The sequence below is a fragment of the Alligator sinensis genome, unplaced genomic scaffold (genome assembly GCF_000455745.1).
Source record: "Alligator sinensis unplaced genomic scaffold, ASM45574v1 scaffold1792_1, whole genome shotgun sequence".
Lineage (NCBI taxonomy): Eukaryota > Metazoa > Chordata > Crocodylia > Alligatoridae > Alligator > Alligator sinensis.
This window is the reverse complement of record NW_005843275.1, coordinates 127,862-148,172: the sequence shown is the minus strand read 5'-3', so window position 1 is coordinate 148,172 and position 20,311 is coordinate 127,862. Positions and strand designations below refer to the sequence as shown.

The following is a 20,311-nucleotide window of genomic DNA, read 5'->3' as shown; positions in this document are numbered from 1 at the left end:
ATACCTGGGGAGTCAGATGTCAGGCAGGTTATAATGTGTCATAAATCCAATGTCTATATTCAGTCCATGATTTTTAGTATCCAGGAGGTTGATGAAGTGGAGTTCATAGGCTCATGTCTGGGATGTGTTTTGTAAGTTTCCTTTGAGGATCAGGACTGAGAGATTGGAGAGAGAGAAAGGTTGTCAGATTAATTCACCACCACCCAGCACTTGCCGTTAATAGTCAAAGGTACTACCGTCTGTTGTAAATTACAGTAGCAGGTAAAACTGACCTGACTGGTGGAAAAACAATAGATGAATATGTTTTGCCATGTTAGTTTATTCTATAAATTCTTATAATAATAGTATTGATGGATTCATACATGTTAAGTTGATTATGGTCAGTGTTATTATATAACTATCAGCTTAATTGCAATATACACCAAAAAGTTTTGCCACAGCAACATAATTTTAAATTATTTCCATTTATTTATTAAGGTTAGAAAAATCCTGGCTCAGTATGATCCAAATTTTATGCCTGTGGGCCTTGATGAAGCCTACCTGAACATAACAGAATACTTGGAGGAAAGACAGAACTGGCCTGAAGATAAAAGAAAGTACTTCTACAAAACAGACAACGTTACAGAAAATGGTAAGCAAATTAGTGTGTTCATAAACCAAAATAAATATTATAAATGTTTCTTGCTTTTACAGTTTGGCATAACACATTTGGAATTGGTGTATACTTCAGTATGCAGATGTGCCTTCAGAGAATGATAAATCCTATTACAAAAGCAACTCACCTGAGCTCTATTTAAATGTGTTACAGGTATAGAAACATGTAAGAAGTGAAGTCTTTAAGAATACGTTAATGATTAAAATGACTACATTGGGATCTGCATGTTGAAACTTGAGGTGGAAACTCCATCCACAGTTGGATCCACCACCGGGGGCGTTGGGCAGACGTTTGTGCAACTTATTTATTTATGCACAAAGTTAAAAGAAAGATTGTTATCTCCCAGCTTTTCAAAACTATTGGAAAATCATTAAGGAGATAAACAAGGATGTCTTTCAATTTGGCTGAAAAATATTAGACCTCTTTTTTTAGATAAACTCAGAAGAAACAAAACAGGCAATTTTCTTACAAATTATGGGGAGCTGACATTTGTGTACTTAGACATGTCTTTCTTCAAAAGAATTCAATCTTAAATGGAAAAACTGCTATATTGTTTTATACCACAGGCAAATCCTCAGTACAGGGAACTTCCACTGAAATGAATGCTAGTTTTGTATTTTGTTGATCTGTATATCAATAACATTGATACTGGAAGTGATCTATGTGGGGGTACATTTGCACTCATGAGCAAACTCTTTAAAGTCAACAGGGCTTCTTCCAGACAGAGAGATCCATTGAGCCAAAGTCACTTGCAGAATTGGAGCCATTCGTAATAAGTTTATTCTACGCTAAGGCTCCCAGGTTTTCTGGGTTTAGAGCAATTGTAGAGGCAGGACTTCTGGGTCTTTCAGGGTTCCCAGAGAGCCTGAAAATGTTTCTATTTTGGAACAATCAAAACATTTTTGCAACAGAATTTCACTTCCAGAAAAAAAAAAAAAATTTCATTCTGATTTGGGACCAAAGTAATTCAGTATTTTGAATTTTTTGGGGAAGTGAAGTTCAGTTGTCCAGCCAGTTGTAATCTGAAGATCACACCAAGATCAAAGTGGTAACATCATTCTTTTTTTTTTTTTTTTTTTAAGTAAGGGTATTTTTTCAGCTAAATAATTACCTGAACTTTGTGCACGGAAGAAACTGAAATAGCCAGTGTGGCTTTTGTCAGAAGGTGTGTAAGGGAATCAGTTTCTAAAGTATAAACCGTTTACTAAGAAAGATGAGTTCTACATCTGTGTATTTTTCTGTATTGCAGGTAAACAAGATCTAAACGCACCTGATGAACTGAAATTGAATGAAGATGCACTCTCCTCTTCACCAATATTATTTGAAGATAACACTTCTCTAGCAGAGGAACAACCTACCACTACTACTCACCTGCACACTGAAGAACAGAGAGATCAGCAGTTGTTAAATTCAATTGTCTTTGGAACTTCTGCCCAGGAAGTTGTGAAGGAAATACGCTTCAGGATTGAGCAAAAAACCAGACTGACTGCTAGTGCAGGTACACAAATATACATAAATAAAAATACTCTGTACTGCCATGATGCCTTCCATCCCTGCTCTCAAAGTGTATTACAAGTGTGAAAAGATAGCTCTGCAACACTCCTGCAATGTAAGCATATGTATGGATGTGTAAACTCAGGCACGGAGATTGTGCCTTGCATAAGGTCACGCAAAGAATCTGTTTCAGAGTCAAGAGTAGAAACCACACTTGGGCCTTATTTAACTGCAAGAAAATCTTTATTTTTATCTGTTGCCTGTCATTGGTACTGAATCTACTTGTAAATGACAGTAATCATGTCATCTGTTTGTGTCCTACTTCCCTTTCCAATTTTTTAACAGTGTGGAAAAGCAACCCAGTGGACTCAGATGCTAGTCTTGCTGTGGTGCACATCATTTTTATTTAAATCCAGATGTAGAGAGCATTGCTTTTGTAAGCTTCTAATCAGGTCTAACAATGGATGCTATAGTGCATGCTGGTTAAGATAGAGACTTGTTAGCAGAGCTATGTGGATATGTATGCTGAACCCTTGTCCACCCTGTGCCTTGTTCAAGCTAGTTTTTTTAATTTTTCACTTCCTTGAGCATCAGGTATATTCACAGGTTAAAAGGGAAACAAATTATTAATTGGACATTATAGTATCTGCCTTTCAAGACAGTGGCAGTTTTAGATTTCTGCAACTTGCCCTTGCCACAACTCAATCTGTACTACCCTTTCTGAATTTTACCCGTTTGGCCTTGTCAGAGATTACATTTCTTAGCACTTTTACATGTGCTCCAGAGGTGGTGGGAGGGGGCAGTGCTTTAAGTAGAGCAGCTCCGAGAGTCGCTATAATTAAAGTGCTGCCACATCTCCTGTATCAGCATTCCTGGGCTTCAAAATGGCAGCAGGAGGCATTTGAATGAAAGCTTGTTTGACAACCTATAGTTCAAGCACCCCTGTCACTATTTTTAAGCATGGGGACGGTGATACATGAGACACAGAAGGCTGCTGGAGTGTGGCAGTTGCCTCCGCACTCGTGTATAGGCACCCCTAGAGACTTATTTCAAAAGCTGCTTTAATAGCTTCCTAAGCCATGTCAAAGAGTTGCCAGAAGTTTGATGGCATAGGTAAGAAGAGGGGGAATAGGCAGGCAGAAGGTACTGCAGGAAATATTGTTTGTAAGAAGAGGATGAAGAAAGAGGATGGGAACAAGCCTGATGGCAACTCCACATATAATTTTACGCAGGACCCTGCAAAATCTGGAGGAGCCCTGATTCATGGCTGAAAATCCCAAATTTTATCCTCTTCCACTGTTCAGAAAATGGAAACAAAACATCAAGTTTTGACACATAAATCAAAGGCAATTATTGTTTTTAAGTCTGGTAAGTTAGGAGGTTAATTGGGAAAGACTAGTTATGATGATTCCTAGCATCTCCAGTAATTAGCCTTTAACTTATTAAGGTCAGAGAGAAGACTTAATATATTAGTTTTCTGTTAGTCTCCTCTAAGGTTCATCTGTGAATTGAAATCTGTTCACCACAAAAAGCAAAAAATAGAAAAAGAATAAATAAAGTATTAAATCAGCCTTAATTCTCAAGAGCTATGTATTGGTGAAGGTCTAGTATTTTAGCTTGTTACATTTGTTCAAACTATTTTAATCTAATATCTGAACTGTGCTTAAGAGAACCCTCATTCATATCTAGACCCAAATATTTATTTCCTTTTCAGCACAAAACTTACTCTTGTAATTGAAGTTACAGAAAAGTGTGAAGGAATTAATTTAAAGGGATTGTTGAAGGAATTAATTCCTCAGCACTTAATGAAATGTTACACTTGTATATACTGCTTTTTATCCTGAAAATCTCAAGATACTTTGCAAATTCAGTCTGATGTATAACTTATATAGAAAATCCACAACTGACATGATAAAATGTAATGCAACAGTTCTCATGAGCCTATACTTGTAAAAAATGTGCTGTAGAACACAGGTTCTCAACCACAAGGCCATGGCCCTTGCTTGCTTGGCTTGGCTCTTCAGGCACGCACCACCCCCCATCGCTCACTTGGCTCGGCTTCTCAGGCTCATGTTGCCACATCCCCCCTCCCAGCCTGGCCTAGCCCCATGGCCCCTCACTCCCGCCCGGCTCTGCTGCTGGTCCACGGTTAAAAAAAAAAAAAAAAAAAAAAAGGTTTGGGAGCCATTGCTATAGAACATTAGCATAGAACATTAACTTTTCCACACAGATGTAGGAAAGTCTGACATTGGATAACCTCACACTGTGGAATCTTATAGGAATAAGACTTGTGGCTAAAATAACATTTCTTTTTTTTAAGGAATTGCTCCAAACACTATGTTAGCAAAAATGTGCAGTGATCAGAATAAGCCTAATGGACAATTCAGAATTCCTCCTGATAGACAAGCTGTGATGGACTTCATCAAAGATTTGCCCATTAGGAAGGTGAGTTGTGTTGCCACAATCACTAGACAGGTGGTGCAGGAGTACTGCTGTTCTAAAAATGGATTATTTGCTTCAAAATAGTTATATTTTTCAGTAATTTGCTTAATTTCAATGTTGTGTTTGGCTTGAATTGTGTTGCATGTTGCATCTCAGGCTTTCATCTGAAGAATTCAGTTTCCAACTTCATTAATTCTTCTTCTTCAGGTGCCTGGTATAGGAAAAGTAACAGAGAAGTTGTTAAAAGCTCTTGGAATTTTGACTTGCTCAGAACTTTACCAGCAGAGGGCACCAATTTCTCTCCTTTTTTCAGAAACATCATGGCGTAACTTCATGGATATCTCACTTGGTTTGGGGTCAACCCATTTGGAAAAGTATGACTTGACATTTGCTTTATCATATTTACTTTACATTTTGCTAAATGTTTTCCAAGAGGGGTTATATGCCATTAATGTGTTCATACATATTTGCTGAGTTTGACTTTAATAATATCTATCAGGTATGTATTTCACATGTATTTTGTATCTTATTGCATAAAATATCATTGTAATTTAGTATTATTATATCAAGTAACAAATGCTTTAATGCTGTACCAAATGTTAACTTTTAAAACAATTGCTTTTTAACATATTTGCATATATATTTAATATATCCTTGTTGTTGTATAGCTGTTCTGAGCATATTATCAATAGAATTTACCAAAACCAAAACTGTGTCTAGTTTCTAAAATCTGAAAAGTTTGCCAAAAATCCATAAATCTACACAACAAAATTTATAGGGCATCATTTGAGATAAATATATAGTGTGTGCCTGTTGTTAGATAACTCTTAGAATCTGATAGTTATCTAAACAAAGACATTCAGAAGTGTTTGTTCCTTGTAACTAAAACACTTTCAGTGAATTATTACATGATCTTAAGACAAAAAGAGCATCATTGCCTCAACTCATGTAAACTGCCATAGCTCCATTCCATCCAAACTGAGGATCTGCTTCAGTTCTAGTAGTGCCTACTGTGTTTTGATATTTTACTTCTTATTTAATTAGTACTAGTACTGACTCTTTCATTAATTGGAGTAGCGCTCACGGTCTGTGTCTCCTCCTTTATGTCTAATCTAATCTATGGTATCATATCATGGTGTTCAGTTAAGTTACCAGGAGCCTAGTTCAAGATTCTGAAATCTTTTTTCTTAATTTGGCATGCTGTTGCTTATAGATACCATTTTCAAAAGTATTGAAATACCATTTAGAAAAAACAATTTTGCACTTACCTCAAATTTTGTTGAAAATCAGTGAGACTTTAGCTTCCACATGTCTCTGACATTTCTGAAAATGTTATTCCTTATTCACTATTACTTCTCTACCATCTAGAATGGTGTTTCTCAAACTGAGATGTGCATGCCTAATGGAGGCAAATAAACTTTCTGGTGGGTACTAAGGAGGAAGAATGGGAAAAGAAGGGGAAGGGGAATAAATAGAGAAGACAGAAGAAGAAAAAAATGAAGAACAACTTTTCAATATCTCTCAGGCTGTTGGAAAGTTTACAGCATGGCTGTAGTGACATAAAATGTTACTTTTGTATTATCCGTAATACAGAATCATAGGGATACACATCAGTATTACATATTTAGGACCCTGCCACATGTTTAGGTTATAGCTGGATAGAAACCAGCTATAAAGTTTTTGCACATTTTTAAGCACTGGCTCTATTTATAGTTGGATGGACATTTTTATGGTATGATAATTACTTTGCATATGTGGCCAGTGTAAATTTATTGCATGATTAACTGGTAAATTGCATAATAAATGTAATTTGTGGAATGGGTCTTAAAAAGGCAGAGAAAGCAGGGTAGAGATGCACTTGTATAGACTAACTCAGTCAGAGATGTATAAGCTTTTGTGAGCAAGAGCTCACTTCATAAGATGCTATGAAAAGACATGCACAGCACTGGCCCTTAAATAAAGTGATTTGAATACAACAGATGGGGATGAGAGGGAGGTGGAAGAGAGTGAGGAGGAGGGTATTTCATGAATGTGAACCAAAAAAAGTTTGAGCCAGTGATTAGCAAAATGAGAAATCTTTAGCATTGCAAAATAATGTCAGATAGTTAAAACAGATTTTTAAAAACACAAATGTTGTAAAATAGTTTTGGGACCTTTGGAATCAGAAAACATTATACAAGCATAAGCCATTGTTGTAGTATGTTTCTTCTTTTTTTCTTTAACAAAAATAGAAAATCTCAGCTTCATATGTGCCACCATAAATCTTTGTCTGTCTTCAAAATACAAGGTAAACACCACTGAATGGCTGGAGGGGACTTGTGCAAGGATAAAATCATCCTTTGCCATGTTTTTTGTTTCTGTATGGTGGATAAAGAACTCTTTTTTTGATTGATTGATTGACTGATGATTGATTAAATAAGCATCTGTCCTTTGGGGCTTTTTTTCCCCTCCTTTGAAAATTAGGGTGGATAGTCTGGGGGACTTTGTTGTAATAATAACTGGGATAAATAAAGCAATAGGAACATGAATATTAGTCCTCAGAAGGGGAAAAGATTGAGCCATACTGTCTTAAGACTTTTTATTACTATTATTTTATTAACACCTATTTAATTTAAATGGCTAGCACTTGTTGAAGGAAAACCTGTTACATTTTTAAAACCTTGCTTCTTCCAAAGAAGTTTGAGCTGAGACTTGCTAGATGTTGTTTAGAAAAAAACACATATATTTCTGATCTTTATAGGCAAATAACAAGTTAAAAATAATTTTTAGGAAAGTCCCGAGTGTGCATTCTTTATATAATAGAAAGAAGTGACAAAGGGTCCATAAGGCAGTGTTTCAAAAAAGAAATATATCCTTCATAGGTAACCCTTTAAAAGGATGGTACTCTTGGGGCATGTCTACATGTGCATTTAGGTGCACCTAAATTTAATGTGCATTCGCTTAACGCGCATTAAGGTAATTTAGGCTTGTGTCTACACATGCACCCATTAAAGCACTTTAACACCATGTGTGTGGATTGACATGGGACTAAAGTTAGTCCGAAATCAGTCCTTACACAGCGTTAATGCACCTTAACGCCTCTACACTTGCTTTTGCAGGTATCAAATTTAGGCACGAATAACCTAAAATTGACATTTTTAAGGCACATTAAGGGTATGGACGTGTAGATGTGTGCCCTTAAAGCACCTTAAATTGGCACATGTAGATGCACCCATTACGTCATAACAAAGCAATTTTCCTCTTTAAAAACAATCACTATTATATTTGTGGTTTTCGTGGACACATTGCATGACATAGGTAGGCAGGTCTTTGAAGAAAACATAAAGTATTAGCTTGTTTTTAAATCAACAAAGCCTCTGTGGTCATTAATGGATAGAGCTGACTCACACTGCAAGTGGTTAATTGTATTACAAGCCATTACTGTTTATTGCTTCAGCTACAATAGCCTCAGTTTCACAAGGCAGTTTTCGTGCTGTTTTCTGTTGACTTGAAATGTTAATATGGAAGATTCTCAGAAATGTTAACATTCAGATCCCATAGAAAAGATCACTACACCAGCCTGGTTGATTATAATGGAGTTATGAAAAAATAATGATTTTCTCTGAACATGACTGATGTTTTTTTTTTAGGGATGGAGAAAGGAAAAGTATGAGCACTGAAAGGTAAGCATTTTAATACACAAACTAGTTTAACCAAAACCAGTTAGGGTAGTCATCACATTTATTTGATTAAATGCTAGAGGCTGAGACAACATATAGTACAGTATATCCCATAATTATTGGTTGATATTTCACGTATCTTGACACAGGTGGTTTATATGCAGCAACTTCACTCATCAGATTCAATAATCCTTGTCTTTTGCCTTAAGGGTTCTGCATAATTTTGCTTCTACCCACTTATCCACTCTCTTTTTTCTATCATCTTTCATTCAACCTGACACCTTGAAATAAGAACATATCAAGGTTTTCTTATTATTCCATCATCTAAGACAGTAGGGGCCAACCTTTCTGGCAGGTGTGGCACATATTAAGGCCTGCACCTTCCCGCCCCCCCACTCCCGTCATTCCAGTCCCCTTCCCCTGCTGCTCTGTATTCTCCTCCCCATCCCTATTGGCAGCTGTGCTCACTGCTGTCTTCTGGATCTGCTATGTATGTCACACAGAGGCTGCCCGTGGCATGCATGCTGCAAATTGGCCACCCTGATCTAAGGTGGGAGTGTAAGACTTATTGCCAAGCTTAGGAAACATGGGAGGGGGGGCACAGGAGGCCAGGAGAAGAGTTATGTAAACAGCAGTGAAAGAGCCAAATTTAGAGTTTGTGTATTAGCATATTATATAAAAGGACTGGTCATCTGCTTCGGTGCAGCTTCTAAATTATTTTCTTTTTGTCGAACTTGTTCTGCACTCTGAAGGACTATTTTTCTTCTGCACCTCAAAAGGTGCACCATCAGGAGAAAAATGTTGTATTTGTTTCTGATGGTGATGATGTGCCTTTTCCAAAAGTGGTCCACAAAGTGCATAGTATACAGTGACTAAAACTCTGAAGCTGTTGTTAGGCCTCAGTTTCGCGGAGGTATTTTATGCTACTGTAGATGCACTAATTGTAATTTGCAGTACTACAACTTACCCAGGATATCCCCAAGTACCAGGCCAGTGTCTTTTTTTTTTTCCATTATTCTTTCTTGCTTAAGTTCTGCCATTTTTCAAGTAAAACAACTTGTTTTTTCCACCGTGATATAATCCTATGTATATGCACAACCTCTAACACCTTTGTGATTCTGCCTCAGGATCTCAATAATTTTTTCAAAGAGAAAATTGATAAAATCCAAAATAATTGTCTGATTCCCTTCCATTCTCTTTCTCTTCATCACCAAGCTTTCTTGTCAACTCTCTTCCATTTTCTAATTCCTTATCTCACTTTGTCTTCCTTCACTTTTGTACCTGTACCCCTTGTGTATCTATCCTGCTTACTGAATGAGGCAAGGGGCCTGAAAAAATAGCTTGTAATCACATAATTAAGTGTATTGCAACATATGCATGCAGAGAGTCAAGATTTAGGTTATACAGTAAAATCTCTGTTATCGGGCACGAGTGGGGAATGCCAGGTGCTGGTAATGTAAAAATGCCGGTTATCTTAAAATAATGGACCGAGTTGTGTTGGGGGAGCTTGCACGCAACAGCAGCAGCAGTGCAGGGTAGTGGATAGTGGCGGTGGCAGTGGAGGGGGGTTGCATACAACTTGCATGTGGCAGCAGAGTGGGGTGGTGGATGGTGGTGCGGTGGCAGTGCAGGGGAGGTTATATGTGGCGGTGGTGGCACGGAATGGTGGATGATGGCTGCAGCGGTGTGGTGCCGGTTAATAGAGTATGCCATCTAGTAGACTGCTGGAAAATATTTCAAGTGCTTAACTTTGTAACCAGTCTGATGTTATTTTAGCACAGATATTTTTTTAATGTCATGTTTTAGTATTAGCTTTTTGAACCAACATAGTTCAAACCAAAGAGTAATGAGTGCTCTCTTATTGTCTGTTTTAACTTATCAGCAGGGTTTGAATCTTGAGCCATCAGCATAGCCTAAACCAGTGGTTTACAACCTTTTTTTATACCAGGACCCATCTGTAAACATCAATGGCCATTCCCAGCCCAGTACCCTTTACTTCTGACCCACTGCCCCCCAGCCCGTCAGTGTGTTGGGCAGGGGGTAAGTTTGTGGGACAGGGGGTGGAGGTTGTGGGGGGATCCCATGCAGCCCCTTGCAGGCTGGAACTCTGACAGCCTGCAAGAGAAAGGGCACAGATTCCTATGTTTTTATCCTTTAAAGGAGAATCCATTTTTTAAATTTGTTGATCCATTTTTTAAGTTTGTTCAGGACATTTTCAATATACAGTAAATTCTCTGGTAACCAGCACTTTACAAGCCAGCATGCTCTGTTAACTCGCATGCTGACTTGTAAGGAAAAGTGAAACCGTAAGTGCCCACCATGGCACTTCCATTTTCTCTGAGCCCCCACGGCCTGGGGCAAAGCAGCCTGCGCTGCTGAGCCCCCACTGCCTGGGGGCATAACAGGCTGGCAGGGGCTGTGTGAGCCCGTGGGAGGGGCGGCGATGCGACGGGAGCGGCGGTGATGCTGTGGGAGGGGCAGAGGGAACCCCAGATGCAGCAGGAGAAGTGGCAGCCAGGGCCACTCAATTAACCGGCATATTTTGTTATTCGGCATCCCCCATTCCTGGGGGATGCCATTTAACAGAGCTTTTACTGTATATTCTTGTGACCCACTTTTGGGTTGCAACCCACGGGTTGAGAAATGCTGGCCTAAACTACAAGAGGGAAAGCAGCAGGAGAAGGTTGTTATCCCCGAGGGAAGGAGGGTTGCTGGCAGCCGTGTGTTGGATCTGAGTAGTTGTGGGAAGCCCAGTCAGCCCCTGGAAGAGTAAAGCTTCCTGTCTTACATGATGCCTAGAGTGTGGAATGAGTTGCTTTGGTGATGTGCTGTCCAAGAGTAAGGTGTGATAAAGTGGTATCCCAGTCTACCCCGTCTACCTTGCTCACATTCTCTTTCTGTCTTAGAGATGAGGGCTAGTTCCTCCTCCAATCCAGACAGACCAGAAAAGGTATTACCACAGCACTTTGGCAGAGTTAACTACAGTTTTTGCAAAAAGCTCGTTTTCCCTCTTTTGACACTAGCTTATAGTTACCTTCAAATCTTTTTCTTACCACCTTCTGTTGTTTGTTTCCAGTACTTAGCTTTCAGGTTGACTTCCTAATCCTCTTTCCTTTGATGTCACACAACAATATGCCAAGAAGATTATATACAAATGTTTTGGCTGGGCGCATCAATGCAGTTTGTATTCGCATTTTCTCTTGTAAATATTTGAGCATCCTGAATCTGATATTTTAAAAACATTTTATGAAAAGTTGGACCACTAACTGTTTATTTGGTGAAGGTTGCAAACACTTTTGTTTGGTACTGCAATTGAATGTGCACAAATGTTTCTGTTTATTATAAATATTCATTCTCACTTTAAAAACATACACATAGAGCCTTCCTCTGATGCAGCTTTATTACTCTGTTCGTGAAAAAAAAGGTTTTGTATGGCATATCATCCCTGAGGAATTCCAGGATGCCTACTGAAAAAAAGATTTGATTTCTATGTTCACTTAGGACATTTGGTGAAATGAACACAGCTGAAGATCAGTATGACCTGTGTCAAGAACTCTGCAAAGATCTTGCTCAGGATCTTCAGAAAGAAGGACTTAAGGTATTTAAAATCATTCTGTTCCTATTTAAAAAAATTACTTTCTCATCATTCTGAGTTCCCAGTTCCACATGGTTGTCATTAATGCTGTTTGCATGATTATGACCTGCCTTCTGGCCTTTTGTTCACTGACAGTTGGAATGATATGGGCAGGATTTTCATTTAGCTCGGAAAGCTATCTTGTGAGAGCCTGTAAGAAATGAAACCAGCTCTTCAAGTTATTTTAACATGTAGCACATGTTCTGCTAAACAACTGTTTCTTAACCGAATGGGTAATACAGCTGCATAAAACAGGGATTTGTCCAGGAACCTTGCTGCAGCCAAGTATGCAATTATAAAGCATTTAAATGGTATATTCTTCCTTGACTTATTCTTAGTGGGTGCAGCCCATAACAAATTTTGTTGGTTTATGGAACGTAACGGACCATATACACTTAATTTCTACTTATTTTGGGGAAAGAAAGCTTCACTTTGTTCCATGGGAACCTTCATGCTAAAGCAGAGGTGCTCAACCTCCAGCCTACTGTGCTGTCATCTGGCCTGCAGGATTCCCCAGGGGTTTGGAAATGTGGAGGTGCAAAGGGATGGGGCTGGTCCCGTGGGACCCAATCCTGGTGTTGGGGGAGAGTAGGAGGGGGCGGTGCCCACCCCTTGCCACCCATTCCCAGCCCACAGACGGCAGGGAGGGGTCAGTGCTGGTCCCTTGGGACCCAATCCTGGCACATGTGGCATGGGATGGGGCAGTACTGGCCCCCCAGGACCCAATTGTATCATATGGGGGATGGGACGGAGCGGTACCAGTTCCCATGGGACCCAGTCGTGGCACACAGGGTAGGATGGGGCAGTGCCGGGTGCCCGAGGTGGGATCCGAGTGCATAGGACAGGGAGGGAGCAGTGCTGGGCCTCAGCCCCAATCTGAGCCATAGACAGCCCCATCCAACCTGCAGGCAGGTTCCATGCCACTCATTTGGCCCATGGGGCCAAAACGTTGAACACCACTGTCCTAAAGCAAAGCGTAGCAAATCAAGAGTCTTACATCAGTCCCAATCAGTCCTTCTCAGCCAGTTGTAACATAAGGAAACTGCATATTATAAAATCCTCCCATTAAGATAGGTAAAGGGCAGAATTTTTAAAGCACTAAATTGATTTGACCCATTTGGATGTAGGATTCTAAGTCAGTTTGGTGGTTTGACTGTGTTATCCAAACTCATTGAATGTGAGTGAAGAAAGAGATTAATAAGTGCTTTTAAGTTTTACTATTGCAGCACTCTCAAGTAGAAGGTATTTGCTGAGAAGTTACTGAATTGCATGCATATATTTGTGCCCCGTTTTGCTCCACTTGCACTACTCAAGGTATCTTTGGCTCTAGTTAGCCTGGGGAGTGCCATTGCTGCATATGCTCCACCAACTCTTTCAATTTCCATATGTCAAGCCCAGAAATGAGGTGGAGAAACTACTCTGGGGGTGCCCCACATCACCACCTCTGGGGTTCCTTGGGGGTCCTAGAGAAATGATGTGGACATGCCTGCAGGTGATGCAAGGGGAACAGACATTCATTTCAGATCCTTTATTGGGCATCCCCTAACCATGAGTAGGCATAGCTATCACTGCTCTGCAGTTCCTAGTTCAGGAATTGTTGGAGTTAATAAGAACAGTGGAAGTTGACATGCCTAGAGTGTAAAGCACATTGGCAGTATGCAACTGGCAGATGGTCTTTTGGGGACCATAGCCAGCTGGCACAGTTCAGAGCAGTCTCCAACTATTCTGCCCTAGCAGCATGTTACAGCCATGCACAGAATCCTACTGTAGGCTCTTTGACAGCCCTTCCTCCTCCCACCCCTGCCCAGCATAAGTCGGATGCAACAAGAATCTGGCCCCCTTCTTTAATGCATTTGGGCATTGACAGACATGCAGCTGACGTTCACTGTTGGGTCCTAGGGATTGGGAGATGGTTACAGTTTAGAGCGGCTATGTCTTTGCAGCCGCTCTCCCCCTAGCCCCGCCCCTCCCCCCTCCGAGGCTGGCACTGTCTTTGGAATGGGAGAGGGAAGGGAGCAGAGGGAACTTGTTCTGGGGTGGGACGGGTGGATTGGAGACCCCAACCTCGGTATAATGAGTGTTCAGATTATCGCCCGATCAGGCATTTTTAAAGCGCTCTGTAGCAATGCACTTCTGTCAGTGCATGGCTGTAGCGCACTGATGGTGCAGCAAACTGGTGCATCTATTATTGCCCGCTATGTAGACCCTAAAGTGAAGTTCAGCTGTGTTAGAAAATACTTTGCTCTAAGAATTCTTCTCTACTATTTGCTTTTTTGTTTGTTTTCTAGGGTAAAACTGTTACTCTGAAGTTGAAAAATGTGAATTTTGAAGTGAAAACAAAAGCTTTCACCGTATTGTCTTCAGTTTCTACTGAAGAAGAAATATTTGCTGTTGCTAAAGAGTTGTTAAGGACAGAGATTGATAGTGTTGCCCCTCACCCTTTGCGACTAAGGCTTATGGGTAAAATGTTTCAAACTCTTTGTTTTTCTTTTTAAAGCTAGATACTCAAGTGTAACATAGCAGCAAACTGTGCACCTAGGGGTGACCCAAAGGTACTGCATTTTCCTGCATACACATGCATCTTTCACCCTGAAAATTAGCTACTGGAAATGTGAAGAGTAGAGGACCTAATTATGCAGGTGCCCAGCTGACTGATCCTTCTTCTTGAGCTGAATGGGCAGCTGGCAGAGCCTGCCAACTCAGCTGAGGGTCCACCTCATTCAAGAAGAGGGGCTGGCCAATTTGGCTTCAACAGGTTTGAGACATCAGCTACCTAGCAGGCACTGCTAGCTGCCCATCTGCTTCAAGAAGAGGGCCCAGGCAGTTTGGCTCAGCCAACAGCATCTTCTGAGTCAGCTGAGGTTCAATACTGCTAAAGCCATCTCTTCTTGAGCCAGGTGGCCAGCCAGCAGCACTTGCCACATTCTGCAGTTTGGGTGTTGACAGCAGCCACAGTTTTGCTCCCCCCACATTTATTACATCTGCCTGTACTTCCCCAGCAAAATTATGTACTGGTATTTTCTAGGAAAGATTCCCTCTCCCTTCATTCCAGCTTCTAAAAACAAGGTGCGTGTCTTATTCAGAGTAATGTGGTACTTGCCTTTCAACGGCAATCATGAGGACTACTTCAAGTCAGAGTAGTTCCAGACTGCAGTACTATGCAGTACTGAATGCTGGCTCTGAAGAAGCTGCTTTACTAACACCTACCCAACCTGCCCTTATGTCAGTGTGGGGATAGATGAGCTCTTACGACCATAGGAATCTTTAGCTCTGTGGCCTTAAAGGAAGCTTTAAGCCTCTCTGTACAATAGCAAATAGTAGTTGAGTATCTGTCCCTGTCATCTTTTTAAGAAAGCAGTGCTTAAATAAGTATTCCATTTGTATTTTGACTTTGTTTTAGCTGTATTATGACTGAAGTGCCACGATTTCTTGTGGAAATGAAGTGTGCTTTGATTTTGTGACCTGAATATTCTTAAGTGCTTTTCTATCTTTTTCTTTCTTGAACCATTCCAGGGTCTATTATAAAACACAAGTAATTTTCCAGTTAAAAATATAGCTGAAGGAGAAAATATTCCATCTAGGATTGACTCTTTTGGAGTCTGATTCTTTCCACATAACTGTGTGAAGTTTATGGGATTTCATGATGCTGATGAATTCATGGGCATTGAAATGACTAGTACAGTGATGGAAATGGCTTGCAAACCTTTAGGACTGGGTCTAAACTTAAGCAGTTGGTAACACACATTCACAGCATTGTTTTTGTTATTATAACAGAGACCAACTAAAATAGGGTGGGTGTGTTAAAACTTTCTTATACCCTTTGATGTCGGTTACAGATTTAGATTAGGTGTCTTGTTTGTCTCATTCCAGGTGTGCGTGTCTCAGGTTTCCTAAATGAAGAAGACAAGAAATACCAACAAAGGAGCATTACTAATTTCTTAAAACAAGGCAAAGAAACTACTGTTCTTAGGCTTCAACCAGAGAAATCCAATGAGGACCATTTTACAAAACCTCCAGAAACATCTCCCAGAGAGAGCTTTTTTGATAAAAAGCGAGCAGCAAGGCAAAAAACCAGCCAGGAGCCTTTTATAAATGAAGCAGTGGACAAGCAGAACTTGCATGATATGAAGTCATCAGTAAATCCCATGGAAGAAACAGGTCCAACCATAGGCTCAGAAAATTCTAATGAAGTGAAGAGCCTAACCTGCCCTGTTTGTTTTGAGGAACAAAGGAGCAGCAGTTTGGAAGCACTTAACAGACATATTGATGAGTGCCTCAACGGGACCCTGGTAAAAGAGAAGATAGCAACATCAAAGAGTGCAAATTTAAGGGAGAATACACACAATTTGTCTCCATACATTAAACATAAAACCAGTGATACACATACAAAAAATAAAATGAATACATTAGTGGATGTAGGGCACCCATCAAATGTTTCTAAAAATTCTATCAGCAATTGTACAGAAGCATTTGCTATAGTACCTAGTAAATCCAGAGCAGAAAAAGAGCATAGCCTGAGTAGTGATACTTCTAGCTATTTGTACTTAGACCAGAATGTTTCTTCCAAAATTTCATTGGAAAATGCAGAACATTGTGAAAACTCTGAATGTGTGCAAGAAACTAAGTCTTATTCCTCTACAGCCATTCAAGATGACATTCTAGTTTGTCCAGTTTGTAACTTAGAACAAAAAACAACAGATCTTGCAGTGTTCAATAGGCATGTGGATGTTTGCTTAAATAAAGGCATTATTCAGGAGTTGACAGAGGAGATAGTTTGTCCCATTAAGAATAATATTACAGAAAATTCAAAAAGAATTGGTGAGTATTTTGGTCAAGAATGTATCTCTTTCTAAAATTAGCCAGTAAAAATAGCATATTTAACCTTGTTTTCTTTAAGATTAAATGCTAATGATTTAACCAACCTGTTAAACTCATAAACTGGATTTGTGAATTGGTTTGATATACTACTTGCTTGTTCTAGTACTATGGCTGGTTGTGGAAAATTAATTTTTGTAATTGGCTTGATAAGAAGAAAGACAAGATTAGAGACCAAACACTACAATTAAAGATGCAGTTCAAAGTACTTCCACACTAATCCATCACAAGAACTTCCAAGCTTCTTGTATGCAGTGACAATGTTGGAATGTCCTAAGACAATGTCCTAAGAACTAAAAGTTGATGGTTTTTACAAGAAAATTTCTCAAATAGCGTAGGTTTCCTAGGTATGCAGATAAAGTTTAGTATAGAAAAAATGCTGCTTTTAGGGCCTTTAAAATATTTTTTATGTAAAGGATAATTAGTTTTAAAAACATGAATGTCAGTAGAGCATGTTGGAATCCTATGGAATTGTATTTATATAATACAGAAAACTATAATCTGTTGAAATTCACCCTTTAAATTGTAATTTTATTATAAAGGTATTGTTTTAGCCATTCATCTATATTGCATATAAATGACAGTACTAAATCTGTAGGTAATTGTGCAATGTTGTTTGCTTGTGAAGAGAATTGAGTCCAGAAGCTGCAGGAAAAAATGGGAGGGAAATACTTCTCCTGGAAATGTTACTTAAATAAATGCATTTTTTCTAACAAGTTCTGTTAGGAATGGAGACCCTATTGCATTCATTCTGCATTTTAATCAATAATCTGTCTTGTTCTTTAGGAAGCCTGGGCAAAGCACCTCAGAGTATGAATCCCACAACAGGAACAAAAAGGTAAGAGAGAGCTCTCAATAGGGGTCTGTGCTCACAAACCTTAATTTGAAACCAAAGCTAACAAACAGCTCAATGCTACAAAAATTGCATAACAAAGTTATTGTCTGGTGGATTTCAGGGTTTTTTTTTCCTTTCCTAATGTGTTTACTTCTTATTTCAGGTCTGGATTAATGCCTCCACAGTCAGCATCAAAGAAAGTCAAAACATGCAATTCCAGTCGCAACATTGAAACATTTTTTAAATGAATACATGGCAAATTATTTTATATGAAGACTTTCATAATATTTTATGATTACAGATTAGTTTGGTATAGGTAGTGGGTTTGGACTCTGATTCCTTTAATTTTAGAAGCATTACAAACCCCATAAAATGAAAACAATCCTTAAGATAGAGGAACGAGCGGAGAGATCACTCAAATTATTATTTATTAACTAAATTGTGTTGGGGGACTGTGATGGCAGTAGGCTTTGTTTTGTTTATCTTGAAAATGTGGAGATGCAGGATTTTGGAGTCAGGAGTAATCCATCTTCGATTGATAGTGACTGATAGTAATTATGTGATGGTACTTGGGTTATGGATAATCAATGAAAAATGAGTTGGGCTTAGTTCAGTTCATGGTAGGGAGATAATAACAGCTCAAAGCACAGGCACACATTTGTACGTTGATTAATAATCTCAAGAAAGAGGGGAAAAATTTAAGGCCGAATCTGTCTTCCATTAAAGACAGTGACTCCAGTATGAGCTGCTGGGCCAGGCTTGAAGAGGTCAATCCTAAATGTTGCTTAGTGCTTGTATGATATGTTGAGTGGTCTTAATTTCCAATGACTTCAAAAGCCTTGCCATAATGATGGTTTACTAAGCATGAAAAGTGGGATGCTTCCAGAACAGGCTGAGTTGCACTGTCTGCACTTCACTTCTACTGGAGATACAGAGAGCTTCAGTTTCCTGTGCAGTCATTAATGACTGCACTTTTGAAAAGTACTAAATTCACTTTAATAAAAATAAAGGCAAATATAGTGCAATATTAATATGAATCATGCTAATATGCATGCTAAAATAATTGCTCTTGATAAATTAAGAAAGGAAATGACCTTCCTATTGATTACATTTTTTCTTTCTTTATGAAAAATGTATGTGTAATTCTGTATAAACCACGTTTTTATGGCGATTTGTGACGCAGAAAGACATGAAGCAAAATTATTTATTGAAAATGTTGTATTTACATTATTTCCTCAAATTTCAGCATATTTAAATATTTAGTGTTTATAATAAAATGTGCCTATAATGTAATATTTTTTCAAGCATACCATTTTATAAAAGTGTTGCAATTCTTGGATTTTTTTAAAAAAAACTCACCAACCTAAAAATTATCATTCAAAATCAGCCTAATCACAAAAGAAAACGTCAACTACAAATGCATTTGCCCATATTAGCTATGTGGGGACTAATTTGGTTTACAAAAAAACCATGTTCTACAGGATTTGTTTTATGGGTGTGGCTGTGCTTCAGTTTACATCTGTCTAAACAAGATGTATTAACCCTCTATCTAAATTGGTGGATTACTAAATTTTGTGTGTTAATATGAGGCCTAGTTCTATTAAAAAAGTATAGAACCTGATTGTATTGGGTTTTTTTCCCTGTGATTTATAGAAAAAGATGTAACAATTGTAGCACATAGTTAAGAGAGAAGGAAACAACACAGCTGTAGAACAAATTAAATTAATCCTTTTGGTCCTGGCAGTTATTTTATAAACTGAATAAAAATGTGGTTATTCTCAGCATAGAAATAAAGTGTACTCCTCATGACAGAAGAAAAAGTTAGCTTTTCCTACAGACTTGGAGACCTGTGGGTTATCTTCTGGTACCAGTGGAAAATTTAGCTGCTTTGAGAAAAAAAAAAAAAAAAAGGAAAAACTTCCTTACTTGCAGAGTAGTAAAGCACTGGAACAGGTTACCCAGAGAGCTTGTGGACTCTCCATCCTTGGAGGTTTTTAAAACCAGGCTAGACAAATCCTTGGCTGAGATGATTGTTGGGGCCGGTCCTGCTTTGAGCAGGGAGTTGGATTAGATGATGTCCTGGACTAGGGACAGACATTCAAAGAGCCGGAGCCTGAATTGATTCAATCTTTGCAGGTTAGTGTAACCTACCTAGATTGAACCTATTTGCAAGTGAGTAGATATTCCCTCTTGATTCAGGATGTGCAGGCACATGCCTGCAGTGGCTCAGGTCAGGTGCCAGGGGGTGCTAGAGCAGCCCTCCGCTGCAGGAAAGTTGTGCTGTGGGGGTGTGGCCAGCCCTGGCAGTAGCCTCAAGTGAACTGGCCAGAGAGGGGATTTAATTCCCCCCTCCTTGTCCTACCATCGCCAGGCGCTTCCCCCTTACTGCTGCAGCGCCAGTGGCAGGGGCATGATCAGACACTGGCTGGCATGGTCCCCTGAAGTAAAGGGGGAAGGAAGAGGGTTTATTCCCCCTCCTCCCCGCTGCCCCTGGGGGAACACAGCTAGAGTCTGCCAGCCACAACCACTGCCTCCGCCAATTGATCCCTGCATGGGGCGAGTGGTGGAATAAGACCCCTCCTGCCCCCTTCACCAGACGCTGGAGGGTGGGAGGAAATAACCCCCCCTCTCTGCCCCTGTCATCTAAGGGAGCCATGCTGACTGGCCCCTGGCCATGCCCCTGCCGCTGGATGGGCAGCAGCCCCTGTCATGGTTTT

The 20,311-nt window shown here is 39.6% G+C and overlaps 1 protein-coding gene across 4 annotated transcripts in view; it reads left to right on the top strand.

Annotated features, from left to right (window-relative positions):
* Positions 1–19,568, top strand: part of POLK (DNA polymerase kappa) — a 56,115-nt gene extending 36,547 nt beyond the window's left edge. For 3 of the 4 annotated variants that reach the window (XM_025194693.1, XM_025194692.1, XM_025194690.1), the window contains 10 exons: positions 478–631; positions 1,905–2,153; positions 4,470–4,594; positions 4,799–4,965; positions 8,221–8,253; positions 11,752–11,848; positions 14,173–14,344; positions 15,755–16,702; positions 17,546–17,597; positions 17,758–19,568. In XM_025194693.1, the coding sequence (XP_025050478.1) occupies positions 478–631; positions 1,905–2,153; positions 4,470–4,594; positions 4,799–4,965; positions 8,221–8,253; positions 11,752–11,848; positions 14,173–14,344; positions 15,755–16,702; positions 17,546–17,597; positions 17,758–17,842 (2,082 nt within the window). In that variant the 3' untranslated portion in view covers positions 17,843–19,568. The remainder of the gene's footprint in view (positions 1–477; positions 632–1,904; positions 2,154–4,469; positions 4,595–4,798; positions 4,966–8,220; positions 8,254–11,751; positions 11,849–14,172; positions 14,345–15,754; positions 16,703–17,545; positions 17,598–17,757) is intronic. The other variant, XM_025194691.1, reaches the window with a different exon arrangement.
* Positions 19,569–20,311: the final 743 nt, after the last annotated feature.